The sequence below is a fragment of the Odontomachus brunneus genome, unplaced genomic scaffold (assembly GCF_010583005.1).
Source record: "Odontomachus brunneus isolate Ranch 3 - 2012 unplaced genomic scaffold, Obru_v1 Obru_scaffold_087, whole genome shotgun sequence".
Taxonomy (NCBI): Eukaryota; Metazoa; Arthropoda; class Insecta; order Hymenoptera; family Formicidae; genus Odontomachus; species Odontomachus brunneus.
The window spans coordinates 881,380-896,164 of NW_022639537.1; the positions used below are offsets into that span (position 1 = coordinate 881,380).

General features: G+C 41.4%; 1 protein-coding gene across 4 annotated transcripts in view; it reads right to left on the reverse strand.

Moving 5' to 3' along the window:
* LOC116848021 (melatonin receptor type 1A-A-like) overlaps nucleotides 1-14,785 on the reverse strand; it is a 276,163-nt gene that overhangs the window by 11,828 nt on the left and 249,550 nt on the right. For all 4 annotated transcript variants that reach the window (XM_032823723.1, XM_032823725.1, XM_032823726.1 and 1 more), the window contains one exon: nucleotides 5,374-5,587. In XM_032823723.1, coding sequence (XP_032679614.1) covers nucleotides 5,374-5,587 — 214 coding nt within the window. The remainder of the gene's footprint in view (nucleotides 1-5,373; nucleotides 5,588-14,785) is intronic.

Here is a 14,785-nt window from a genome sequence, read left to right on the forward strand (position 1 = left end):
CTTCCCTTTATTGTCGCCACTGGCGATACCTCGACCATGTACTCGAACGATGACCCGGCTTGCTTGTATCAGTGTATTTAGGGTGTTGCCTTAGAAACACCCGGCTAGTGAAGATATCAAATTCTAATAGAATAAATGCAGGAGAGGCCTCCATGTCACGTATGCACGATACTTCCTCACCCTCCTTCTCGCCCTGAAAATTACTACACGACTGTTAGCGGCGGCATTGAGATCTGTATTTTAATAATCGTTACTTGAAGCTTGTCTCACGTAAGATATTCGGATCTTTTGGAATTATATTTGGAGCTTTTACTTTGAAATCGTGGAATTTAAAGTTATGTATATTTGAGTTTTTTTTTTTTTATTTGAAACATGATGTATGCGACATTACATTTTGTAATCGCGAATCCAGGTAAAAGCTCGTGTTTACACATAAATTCAAATTCGAGAACCGTATTAATAGTCGTTACTTAAAACTTATCTCAATTGAGATACTTAGGCCCGTGTCATTACTTGACACTTGTCTCACGTGAAATATGAATTTAGAGTTAGATTTGAGTCTCTTATTTAAATTATGTGAGATATGCAGCATAACATTTGTAATCGCATATATTCAGCTGAAAAACTCACATCTGACTCTAAAGTCAAATCTGAGGCAATCTTACCTAAGGCAAGTTTCAAGCAACGACTATTAATACGGCTTTTAAATTTGAATCTAGAGTTAGATGCAAATTCTCCAGTTGAATGGCGATTACAAATGTAATGTCGCATATATTATATAATTCAGATAGAAAAAACTCAAATCTAACTTCAAATTCAGATGTATCTCATGTGAGGAAAATTTCAAGTGACGACTGTTAGTGCTGAATCGCGGAGATCCACCGCCACAAAAACGGATGGAAGCGATATTACGTATGTATTCTTCTTTTTTTTTTGTTTCTCCTTTTTCCTTTCCAGAGAATTGTTATATAAATTTCTCGATAGTCGTTAGCGGAAGTATCGCAGTGAGTTGTTAGGACAAAAACGGCCCCGGCAACAGAACAAGAACGTGCATGCGTGGGGAATTGCGGAGCAACGTGGTATCGATTGCTCGGGATCGCCGCTACACTCGCTTTATCTTTCGGCTGGCAAACAGTTAACACAAGCGGGCGTAATTTTCGGCCGCTATTGTCGCGGACGGCGGTAAGGCCACCGGGGACCAAAGAGCTTTACAAGCGCAGCCTTTGGTATATATGTTACGACGAGACCGCGCGCGCCACAAATGAAGACCCGCCTGCAAGAAGCAGATAGCCTCGCGCCTTTGATCGAAGTGAATTATTTACATGGAAATGGAGACAATCCCGCGCTGCACGGGATAATGCAAGTGTTTATTAAGGCAAATTGTTAGTTGGTAGTCGCGCGGCAGTTTGATGAGCCTTGGAGCTTGTTTGCGCGCTAACCATAAATGGATTTGACTCCATCTTCTCACGTATCGGCTCTCTCACGTATAGTAGCTGTCTCTCTCTCTCTCTTGTAGGATAAAATTGATCCTTCTCGCGCCTTTTCCACCCACGTCCGTCTTTCCTTATCCTCCTCCTCCTACTCTCTCACGCGCTCTTCGAACAGACTCGGCTATATCCCTCGCGTAATTTGCGTTTCAGTGAAAGACGTGTCCCGGGATCCCGCGGTTTTGAAATTGAGAACGCGCGAACGAGCGATTTATGAGCGGCGGGCAATTCGACTTTCTAATGGAGTTGATGTGTGTGTGTATGCGCTGTCGCCGGCAATTTCTTCGGTATGTCGTGTCGTCCGAATCGAAAGAGAGAAAATAGAAAGACAGAGAGAGAAAGAGAGATTGATAATATTACCCCTTCGGAAGATATATCAAACAATTCGGTTCGATTAACCGGCCGAAGCGAGGCGCTGCGCGAAGTTGTTTATTCGGCTATCGAGAGCCGCGCGGCCGCAGCCGGTAAAATTCGCGTTAAAAAGCCCGCCGCTTTTTACCGAGCCAAAAGAGTGGAGCCCCTTTTTCGCCGGCCTTTGCGCGAGCGAGAGTTTGTTAGTTTTTGCGGAGGCCCGACAAATCGAGGCACCCCTAGGGTTCGATCCATTTTTCATGCCACCCTGCGGGACAAATAACAAACTTTGTTAACGATTACACCGCGTACATCAGTAACGGCTGTCCCTCGAAGCGGAAGACCGAAAGAGAGAGGGAGAGAGAGAGGGAGAGAGAAGGAGGGAGAGAGAAAAGGAAAGAGAGAGCAAGAACGGGCACGCTCGTGTCTTGTTCCGGAAACGGACCGCTCAATTAGTAACCGACGAGCGCCACCTCGTAAACAAAGCGCGTGGGTTAAAGGCGATGCTTTAAAGGACCCTCTCGACGGTGCGACACGGCGTGGCGCGGCGCGAAAGAAATCGAGGCGCGTTAGCGAGCAAAAAGCACCCAGCACTCGCAGGAACTGCTGGCGACTATTGATCGCGCCGCCGCCGCCGCCACCGCCGCTGCTGCTGCTGCTGCTGCTGCCGCCGCCGCCGCCGCCGCCGCCGCCGCCGCCGCCGCCGCCGCTCACGTCTGCTATATCTTTTCGATCGCCGAAGCCGGTACTTAATTCGATGGCGGATGGGCTCTCCTGTTTCCGCTGTCGCTGACAACGCGTTTCCCCGTCTCCTTCGCGTCGGCCCGTCGACGCACGGGCGCGAGCGAGTTGCCCGCGACATCGGTAAGGAATAAAGAAAAAAAGGGAAAAGAGAGAGAAAGAAAAAAAAAGATATTCCGGATGAGACGACGCGATAACGGTAATAGCAGACTCGTCTGGCCGAGCAGTGGCAGTTACAGGGTTGTAATATTGATCGGGCACACCGGGTCACCGTTCGTGTCCAGAGTTGGATTCGCGCCATTCCGACGGTCAGACGAAAGGTCAGCACCGTTGCCTACTATTTTCGCAATAAGCTGATCAATCTGCCGCTCGGCGGGCTACCAGGGACGCTTCATTTTTGCGACATCGCGCGGCGGCGGCTCCGTCGGCTGTGTAATCGTTAACACGCGGGACGGATGCGCGGCCATTTGTATTCGGTCGCGCGCGGGAAGGAGTTCTTTTTTTGCGCCTCCCTCCCCCACACCCGCGGTATATAAATCGTGACGCGCGAGAAGTCATGAGCGATAATTAATATGATATTTTGGTCGAACGCGCGGGCGCGCGGGACGAGAAACGGGGCTTGTATTATTACGCATTCGGACGGCGCGTCATGAAAGCCAAACTAGGAAACATTTTAATCCGGAACTGTGTCTATGCGCAAATGGAAATGTCACAGCAAATGAATTTGCATAGAAAGTTGGAGTTTTGCATATAAATGGTGCCGGACCAGATACAATGTGTGTCATTACTTTAGAATTGTGTTTTCGCGCTACGGAACGCTATAATCGTATTGCCTAGAAAACGCATAAATATATAAAATATTGAGTAACCACCGCATTATGAAAGTGATATCGCGCATTTCGCTCGCGACTGTTCGAAATTATGACGCCATTAAATAGCGCGTCGCATTCCGCGCTATCGCTGATCGTTGTCCAACACAAAAATAGAAAGTATTCCAGTCATATCAGAGAGTAATACGTATTTTTTTGTGTCTTTCTTAAGATAATAATTATATAATAAATCAATATTAATTATTAATTTAATTCATATTGCATTTTTTTTAATAACACCATATAGACTTTCGTAATTATCACGACGTGAGAAAATGGAAAAACTGATTTTTTAAATTAAATTTACAAGATAAATGTATTATGTGTGTGAATCAATGATTAAATTCATACATCATATAATAAATTTTCCGTTATATTTCCGTAATCTTCCGTTAACGCAGTAAAAAATGTATAAAAAGTTATATTGTATGAGTTTATATTGCATTTTACATGACATATTATATTGAGGAATATAATATGATATTTAATGATTTTTTTCGTATTTCTATTTCGCTATCCTATGATGATTAATATAACTGTTATATAAAGAGATATAAGGAAATACAATCTTTACAAATTGATTAGTAAATACGGTAAATTGATAAGTTCTTAGACAAACTTTCGTGATCATCACGTGAGCCACATACAATCGATGATGGAAACTCTACAATTGTTTTAATTATATTTATGAAGAAAATATACTGAATTAATCATTAAACTTCATACATTAATGTAAGTTTTTTGTTGTATTTTCTAAAAGTTACATTCAGACTTTCATGTTACATTCTGCGTAACAGATTTTCATGCTACATTGTTTTAAGCAAATTTTAAAAATTTCTTTCGTACTTCTCCATTTTGTCATTCTATAATCTATAATAACAGTCGTTACTTGAAATTTGTCTCTAGAAATTTGTCTTATAAGAATTCAGGCTCGTATTAATAGTTATTACTTGAAATTCGTCTCAAGTGAAATGCTCAGATTTAAATATAGAGTTAGATGAGAGTTTTTCAGTTGAATCGCGATCATAGATACAAATATCACATGTATAATAATTCAATTGAAAAACTTGGGTCTCACTTTGAATAAAAGTATCTTATTTGAAAACACTTTCAAGTAATGAATACTAATATGGGTCTTAGATTCTAATTTAAAGTTCGATGCGAGTTTCTCAGCTGAATCTCGCGATTACAAACATAATGTTACGTATATTATATATAATTAAAATAAAGCACTCAAATATTAAACTCCAGACTTGAGTACCTCGCGTGAAACAAGTTTTAAGTAACGACTATTGATATGAACTTATGTAATAAACAATGGAGTATCATGTGTGAACCACTCGTAAGAGGTACAACCTTTACAAATCGATTGGTAAAATCGCTGCAAAATTTACGTACACTTGTACATAATCTGCGTATAATCGAGATAATTTTTGCCATTAAACATAAATATGAATGGAAAATCTGTAAACCAAGAACACTCGAGAGATTTTGGCTCCGAAAATTTCCAGCATTCGTCTTCGAGATTTTCGAAGCATCCTCGATTTTATTGGGAGCAATGATTCGCTGTGACATCAAAGTACATACCTCGTTTCTACAAATTTTAGGAGTATATTTTCGACAAAGAATAGCTCGTCTGAACGTGACCGACAATGCAAGCAATCGGAAAATACGTAAAAATAGAGAAACGACCTAACTGCAGTCGGGCTGTTCTTCTCAGACGGAACCTCTCAATTCCTCGTGTTATACACACCAGGCTCGAATATCACGAAGCTACAAAAGGGAAGCTACAAAGGGGGATAAAACAGACGGCAGAATGAGACACGACCGTGATGTCACGTGACAGTCGACGCGTTAAATTGCGGGAACACCCCTTTCACGCGGGTCTCCCTCTCAGTCTCACTCTCTGTCCATTTCTACTGTACCTCTCAGGCAGACACAGACGTGCGTAATTTTCGGCGGCGATTGTGGCCAGCGTCAGTACGGTCACTAGGAAGCAGAGGGCCTCGAGGGTCCACTCGAATCGGCAGGTACTCAGGGACTCCGTGTGGCCCGCCAGGATTACAATCACCGAGACCGGTATTATCAGGCCGGTCACCAGCAGGTCCGCCAGCGCCACGTTCACCAGGAAGGCGTTTCCTGGAAAAAGAAGCCGCGTGAAACTCATTAGAGTAATTAGCTCCTAGCAGTTCTTGCGATCTGGAAACACTCGAGAGAGCCGGCGTTCCGTGCTTTTTGCGTTCGCGCTATGTCTACCGCGAGTACGTTCTTGGCAGATGTTGTATCCCGACTAATGTTTCCTTATCTCGCGATAATCTCAAAATTGCTCGGAACAATGTCTAAATTAATACACGCTTATGCCGCTTATGTCGAGAGAGTCGTGTAAGCTCAGTTTCGAAAAACTTGCTGGAGTAGATAACCGGCTTATCCCACGAGTCGAAATTTCGTTTCCACATTAATTCTATAAATTCATTGGAACTTGGAGGACATTGTATAGGTTCGTATCTCACCTTGATGCAATAAATGGTTACTTTGGTGATATTTTCTCTGTGTCTCGAATTATCTTTAGGGAAGGACTTACTTCAAAATGTATTATTATATAATTGTATTATTATATTTTTTTTATATTTATTTTTATATTATTATGTTTTACAAGTTTATATTACTTTAATAAAAATTAATGGGCAAACATAAGTAAATAAGGAGAAGTAAAGCAACAAATTTTTCATTTTTTCATAATTACTGACATCTTATATCATATTAAATAATTTTTAAATGAGTCGATCTTAGAAGCCTAAACATAGATACAATTTTTCAAACGTTAACATTCTTAAAAATATGTTTTTCTATTATAAATTTTTGTACATTACATTGAATCGCAAAAACATTGATAGATTCATATTCTTTGATATTTTCTACATCGTGGAGAAAAAAGCATTGAATTTTAATCATTGTTTGGAGTATTTTTTTACCCTCTGAACATTGTAAGATTTCAACATGATTAGGACAATATCTATATGTATTATCAATTATATATATTATTTGAACAAGACGCGTAATTCAATGTCTTCCTTTGCCTTTTGCACGTGAGCGGACTAAGTATACAAAAACAAATTAAAACAATACCCGAAGATCTATAACAGTTGGGACTCTCTTTTAAAATTTTATCCATGTTTAGACTTCCAAGATCGACTCATTTAAAAATTATTTAAAATGTTAGCAATTATGAAGAAATGAAAAATTTGTTGTTTTACTTTCGTTTGCCCATTAATTTTTATTAAAGTAATATAAACTTGTAAAACATAATAATATAAAAATAAATATAAAAAATATAACAATAAAATTATATAATAATACATTTTAAAGTAAGTCCTTCTCTAAAGATAATTCGAGACAGAGAAAATATCTTCGAGAACATAAATAAAGCATATTCGGTCCTAGCGTTCATAAATTCTCAATTATTTCACGAAAATTATGAGTAAATGAAAAGGCGCTGGATAGAATTTATCCATGCATGGAGCAACTTCTTAAGGTTTTAGAGTTTTTAGAATTCTAGGATTAAGACTCAACATAAAGAAAAAACGATATTAAATAATTTGTACACAGAAAACATTTTATAGTAAAAATTAGTATAAAACTTTGTAATTAAGAAAAATAGATTGGCATTCTGCAGTAGCTTATTATCCTCCTATTGCATATATGTGTATATTTATATTTATATTTATTTTAAGAATTTATATGTACTGTTAGCAAATCTGTTTCTAGCAAAATTTACGATACAAATTATTTTTTTAGTAAGACCTTCCTATCAGACTATTCCTGCATTACTGAAAATATAAAAAAATTGAAGAAAATTTATATAAAAAAAAGTTTGTAATTTCTTTATAATTGTTTAATCTTACTTTTACTCTTATATTTTCTTCATTATTCTTAAAAGAAACTGTCTCGTAAGGAAATAAATAAACATATATAAAAGAGGACTGTAATATTCTCTCCATGTATCATCAAGATGGAACAACACAACAATGTTATATCTCCAGATTTTTCATTTTTTGATTCTTCGATAGAATTTGTTATTATTATTATCCTTATTAGCGTTTATCGAGTATTTCCAGACATAAATTATAACAAATAATAACAATTTGCAAAGTTAATGCGAAACTATAATTTCGACGCGGCATCTTGATTGTAACTTTTCGAGACGTCATTTTCGAGAGTGGAATCAAATCAAATTAATTTATTTTCGGCGCGTTAAATATTCCAGACGAGATCTCTCCTCTCTCTCTCTCTCTCTCTCTCTCTCGTTGCGCCGAGCTTGCGACGAACGAGCTGTATTCCCAGCGGAAAGTAACGGATTCATCCCGCAAAGATTTAACGACGCGACGGTAATCGGAACTCGACAAAGCGACACTTTCGCGCGCATCAATAGTCGACAGTCGCGTCACGTCGTTCGCGAATATTCGCGGGTATCTCGTCAGCGGAGAGGACCGCGTACGATATCAGCTTTAATACCTTAATGCCGCGATTGTCGCGCACACGATGGGAGGTGGGTGGACCGGACAGTAGGTTGTGCTAATACGTGTAAATTAGGGGTTTCGTCCGCCTTTTGAGGCTTCCTCCGCCGCATTTACGAGCAGTTTTGTCGTGACTTCGCAGTCGCAACTGCAATTTACCGTCTGGCGGTGTATTCCGTCTCAGTTAGACCGTGTCTTTCCCGATCGATCGATCGATCGATCACTGCGCGCGCGAACGCATCTCGAAAAATGCATTCCGCACGGCGATACGAATTCGCGGGCTGACCGTGTCGAATGCGTAACGATCTATCGCGCACGACGGCGGGATTTCGCGTGCGCGATGCCAAGAGCATCTAAAATGCCCGCACTTTTGCGCACCGTCTCCTTCCATTGGCAAAAGTGCCAGCCTTCGAGCGGCTTGCCTCGTGCCAAGCTATTATATTACTCGTGGCCGTTGTCTCGGATTTTTCTCTTTTCCCTTCTTTTCTTTTTTTCTTCTTTCACTCTTTCTCGCAGTCGCAAGTCGCGCTAAAGCGACCCGGCTACTCGATTTTCGCCACCGTGGGGAAAACTCTGGCAGCACCGCAGTCGATTCCACCGACGTTTAATCAACCCGCGCCCGCGCGCGCGAAGGCATAATATCAAAGGTCGTAGCTTCTGCTCGGGCGAATCGTAAAAACCATAGTAATTGCGAAACGATGTCGGTCGAAAGGAACGGCTATGCCAAACTGTTATTGCCAACAGTAAAACTGTTCAAACGGCTACGTCGTCGACAACGACGACGACGACGATGACGAGGACGATGGCCACTAAAACGAGTACGAGGTCGTGGCTCGGCCGCAGCTGTTATTGCGCGTCAACGATTATAACGTTTCATAAGTTCATACGTAGAGCCCCGGCTAAGCGAAATATCAAATTGTAGAAAGTCGCGGAAGAAAGGGGCGTAATATCCGCATTACCTCGCATTGCCCCTCTCGCGACGCGATATATACCCTCGATTCTCGGGGATTTCCCCGAGATCAATACCCGGCGAAGACACGGAGAAAAGGAAATAATATCCGTACATCGTCACATCCTTAGGTGGGGCGGGGGATATAACGCTATAATAAGGTTGTACACTATTATTTGAAAGAGAAAGAAAGAGAGAGAGAGGGAGAAAAGTATTTATTTTAAGACATACACTCTCTAAGGTTTGTTAGTACAAAGTTACGTACAAAGTAAAGCATATAATTAATGTAATAAAGTTACAAGAAATAATATCTTGTACAATATTTGATATAGTATATTTATGATGTTTTTTTATAAATTGATATATTTTCAACGCACTTTGAGAAAATTTACCATCAATATAGATATTTGATGGATCATCAAACGTTTCCTTTTTTTATTGTGTAGCACATAATTATATACTTAAGGAGACATGCGAGCAAAAGAATAATAATAAGGGAAAATTTACTTTATAACCAGAGAGAGGGAGTGAGAGAGAAAGGGAGAGAAAGAGAAATCATACGCCCGTTACGCTCAGCCGCTCGCTCTATAAGTAATAAAATGCGTAATAAGATTTTTTTTCGTTTCGCCAAGTGCGCGTTGGAGCGTCGGGATTTCACGCTAAGTTTAACGATCCGTTTCATGAACGAAAAAGCCGATGCCGCGATATGCCGGCGCCGCTGAACGGATGGCGAGTCTCCTGTGCAAGTCAATCGCATGTATATGCATACGCAAAAAGAAACGAGAGTAACAAGAGCGATTATTATAATTACGCATTTCCTCGCGACCGCACTCCAGCCGAGTTCGCCGCCGCGGTCCGTTGCTTAACTCCGCTCGCCCTTACAAGACAAATTTTCACTCACTATGGTTTTCTTATGTAAATACGTTGCCGGGCACAATGGGATATAACACGCCCCGCGCCGGCGCTGAAACGATGCGGTAGGTCATCAAGTATTCAAATCACTTTTAAACGCGTATATAGTTATGAGTAACGCGCGGCTTAATTGAGCGGCGAAAGCACTTTTAAGAAGTCATCAACACCTATAAATTACGAGCAAAGTAGCGCGTTAAATTGCAGCCCGCACGTGTAATTTGGCGTTTTCCTTGATGTCTTATCTCCATCTCGCGTTACATACTAACCACTCGTCGCCGACATTTTCATTAATAGCGCGTGATGTAACGCATTTTCGTTACAACATCGAATGCTGCGTTTTTCCTCTTGCATTCGTAACAGGAAGCGGCTAATTATGCGAAACGCATAATTAAGATATCAGGAAGTCGAGGAATTTGCATGATAATGATAAGATTTGCATGATAGTTGATAATTCACGCAACGAATCTAAACGGAGAAATTACTTAATTGGAGTTTTTTCTTTAAATTACGTCAAATTACGGTGGACATGTGTTGCTCCGATGAAAAATGTACCGAAACTTAACAGAAACTTAAGTGAGATAATTTCCTGAAGAGTCGCAATACCGACATTCGGACAATCTCCTGAAGTACGATTTTATCGAAATATTGAAATTGTCTCGTGCGCGCCCCGCCATGTGTCTGTTCTTCGACAGACAGATGTACCTACATTTGGTGGCAACTTCTCCAGTCAATTTTGCGTTTCTTATGAGTGATTCATATAACACTCATATCTGTCACATAAAATGACGAAATGGAAATATGAAAAGATTGATCAAAGTATGCTCAAAACAATTTTTCGTGCAATATGAAGAACCTGAGTGTAATTTTATGGAATTTATGTAGCTGTATCAATGTAACAAAAAAATCTGCATTATTTATTATTGTACAATGTGAATTTAACGATTAATTCAATACAGTATATTTATCTCCTAAATATAATTAAAAAAATTACAAAGTTTCCATTATTGATTGTCTCTCGTCGTGATAATCACACAGTCTATTTAGAAGCATTACTAGTCGCTTTGTAAAGATTACGTCCTTTATAGTTCATATCTTTCATATAGAGAACGACAAAATAGGAATATGAAAAAAATTATTAAAACTGTAAAATATGTCGTGTAAAATGTAATATGAAAATATGAGTGTAACTTTTGATAAATTTGTCGCTGTATTAATATAACATAAAAATTTGCAATATTGTATGATGTAAATTTAAGGACTAATTCAATATATAGTATATTTGTATCACACACACACACATACAAAAATTTAAAAAATATAAATTTAAAAAAATATGAAGTTTCCATTATCGATTGTGTCACATTATAATAATCATGAGTTTATTTGAAATACTTCAGAAGAATTGTTTTTCGTAATATTTCCTTGGTATTCGGATTTCGGTATTACGGTATTACGGCTTTTCGAGGAATTATTCCAATTTCTCAATTTCAATATTTTGATTTTTTGGGACGATGCGTGTTCATCAAAATTACTTTTACTATCGAATTTTCCATTGCTGGCCGTACACACACACACATACACACGAGCGCGCGCGCACAGCGTAGCTGAAGAATTGACAATTCAAAAGCCATAAGCATTAAGAATATCTAGGAAGCGCGTGCTTCTCCAGATAAAGTAAATTACATCGCGACGCCCGTGGAAGCGCGACGCCCTCGTTGCGAAAGCGAGATGACATTTTTAGCGAGGGTAGCCTCTCGGACTCGTCGCTTTTGGCAGCGTTCGCGCCGCGCGCCAACGCGCCGACGGGCCGCACGGCCCCGCAAATGTGTTCGCGCCTTCGGCGTGGATATTACACCGCGATAAAAATGATTACGCGACAAATTGCACCGTCCGCGGGTGGAAGGTGCCGCCTTTTTCGCCAGCGCCTCCTCGTCCCGGTTAATAGGATGAAATATCGCGGTCTCTCGCTAGGCGAAAATCCCCAAGAGAGAGAAAGAGACGCGGGTTGGCGAGGCCGGGCAGGATCGAAGCCAGAGGCTTTCTCTCTCTCTCTCTCCCCCCTCCCCCCTTCTCTCTCTTTCTCTCCCTTCAGGTATCGACGAATTAAGCCCCCGCAGTCGTCGCATTCGCGCCGCCCGCATTCGCCGATCGCATTTTCCGGAGGTACATTTCGGCGTGACGAGATCCGATCGATTCAGCGGTTGATGCGTGGAATAAATTATCCCGCATCAGCGCTCGTGGCGTCACTTCGAAATTGATTCTCTCTATCTCCCTCCTCTATATCTCTATCTCGCCTGGGTCCGCTGTCTAGCCGCAGTGCCGCGGCATCGTCATGGGAACGTGCTCCCTTCCCCTCCCCCGGGTATTCTTCTACGTACCGAATGAATCCGCGCTGATCAGAATTTGTTTTAATCGATTTACCGAGTCAGCCCGCACCGCACTCGCTCGCGCTTTCCCTCTCCCGCTTGATCGGTGGGCTCTCACTCTCACTCTCTCTCTCTCTCTCTCTCTCTCTCTCTCTTTCTCTCTCTCTCTTTCTCTCTCTCTCTTTCTCTCTCTCTCTCTTCCTCTCTCGCGAGTCTCGTTTCACGAGCGCCGAACCGAACTATTCGCAACCGCACCGCGGAGTACCCGAAGTATTCGCATTACCGGCGGGGATTCACCGCGTTCGGCCGCCGCCTCCGTGATCGGGGTTTCCAAGGGGAGCATCCAGACGAGACGAGATGAGACAAGAGCGAGGGAGAAAGATATAGAACGGCGCTCTCTCGTTGCGGCATTAGATACGACGGCGGGCAGAGTTATACGGCAGCGGGCCCGCTCGTGCGGCTACGCGCCGCGAAATTGACTCGCTCATCCGTGTACACCCTTATAGCGGCCCCACGACTGCGCAATCCATTACGGCGCCATCGGGTTACCGGGCATCGCGGACCCGCTGCGGTGGGCTTTTTGTTTCTCGAGTTCTCTCTCTCTCTCTCTCTCTCTCTGCGCCGGCAGAGTTCACGCAAACGAAGCCGAAGTCCGTCCGACACTTCACGTCCGCAGTAGAAATGGGGTTTACGTCAGGCACGAACGGACATCCACGAGCTTCCCGATCCTCACCCTCGTCCTCGTCCACGCTCGCTCGCTCGCTCTCGCGCTCTTTCTCTTTTGCTCGCGCATGCCGCGCGCACACCGGAGACGTTTCTACCACCTATCTACCTACACCTATCTACCTACCTACCTACCTACCTCCCGGCACGAGGTAAAAGGAGGAATCGCGTCCGAGGGCCGGATTTCCGGCTACAGACAGGCCAGTTGCCGTCGCATCACGTTCGGACGTATTTATTGGAAAGGACGATCGTGAAGTTCGAAATTGCGCGCGCGATCGGCACATTAAAACTTCAATCTCGTTACAAGCTTTATTCGATGTCCTACGATGTTCTGGTCATATCATACTTTTGTATTAGGTATTATTGGCCATTCGCGTAAATTGCTAGTGGCTCAAGGAAATTTCCTTCTGATGGCCACTTCACGCGACAGAGAAATACATTGCGCCTAGAGCGTTGCTCTACACACACATAGATAATTGTATCGAAGATATCTCATTTAATTCTTATCTAAATGTTTATGCAACTTCATTATTCTTTCTCAAAGATACATGTATATCCACAATCACTCGCGTGTAAGATCATATTATCGTATCGTTTATTTTATATTCTGGATGCTGAACGTCTGTTAAACTGATCGTGAAGCCATCAAGAACCATTTCTCCGCGAACGTTTGCGTTCATTACACTCGAGTCCGATGTACATATGATCGTTGTAAAATCACAAGAAATAGTCCGCAGGTTAATTCTCATTACCGTGACAATTATAACTCAAGTTTCTCGTCGTCATCGCGGCTAGAGAGACGACGTATCGCGGCAAGCCGCGCGTTAAGAGAACTTTATTGCTGGAAAAACGAAAGAAAATGGAACGAGATTTTCTCGGTGAATGGCTCCAGGCGAACGAGAGCCGGTATTATTTGCACCACTATCGAGATTCATGCGGAATAAAATAGCGATAAAAATGTTTCGGACCGTCCCAATAAGAATTACGAGGATGCCCAGTGACGGTACACAGTTATAAAACCGAGAAACTCGGAAAATTGAAGTGTCGACAAGAAGAAGAAGAAGAAGAAGAACTAGAAGATGAAGAAGAGGAGAAGGCAACGAGAGGGAAAAAGAAAGAGAGAAAAAGTAGAGAAAATGCGACAAAATGAAATTGATTTGCTGCTCTGAGGCTAAATCTTCTCAGAAAACTATTCATAATATTCATAATACTTTTAAATGTACGATAAGTAATCATTGCGAGAATAAATAATAGAAAATCTAAGACAATGCAAGCAAGAAAATAAGATGCAAACAAGATAATACAAAAGTGAATTATAAATGATACACGAATATGGTGGAAAAATAAATTGTACAAAACATAATAATTCTCAACGAGTTTATGTACATCGTTCCCCTAAGAAAAAATTTATTCCATATTCCATATTTCATATTCCATATTCATCAATAATTCCGTCACTAAATGTGATTTCATATCAAGAATTTCAAGACAATCTGTACAGTGGGCATATATAATAGGAGAATTACCCGCCAATAACGACTCTCAATTTTGATAATTCGGTGAGCTACCAACTTCATTGTATTTAAATCCATTTTGCAACCTTCTACATAATTTGGCCCTTATTCTGAACCGTGTTTTATCGATAAATGTGTGTCTAATAATCTGTGGCCTATAAATCTTTTCATTAATTTTCAATCACATGTAGAGGTATTTTTAATAAAAGAGAGTTCACAACTCAATTTTTCTATATTATGAAGAATGAAAGAAAACGAGAGAGAGACAGAGAGAGAGAGAGGGGGAGGGGGAGGAAGCGAGGGAGAGAGAGAGAGAGAGAGAGAGAGAGAGAGAGAGAGAGAGAGAGAGAGAGAGAGAG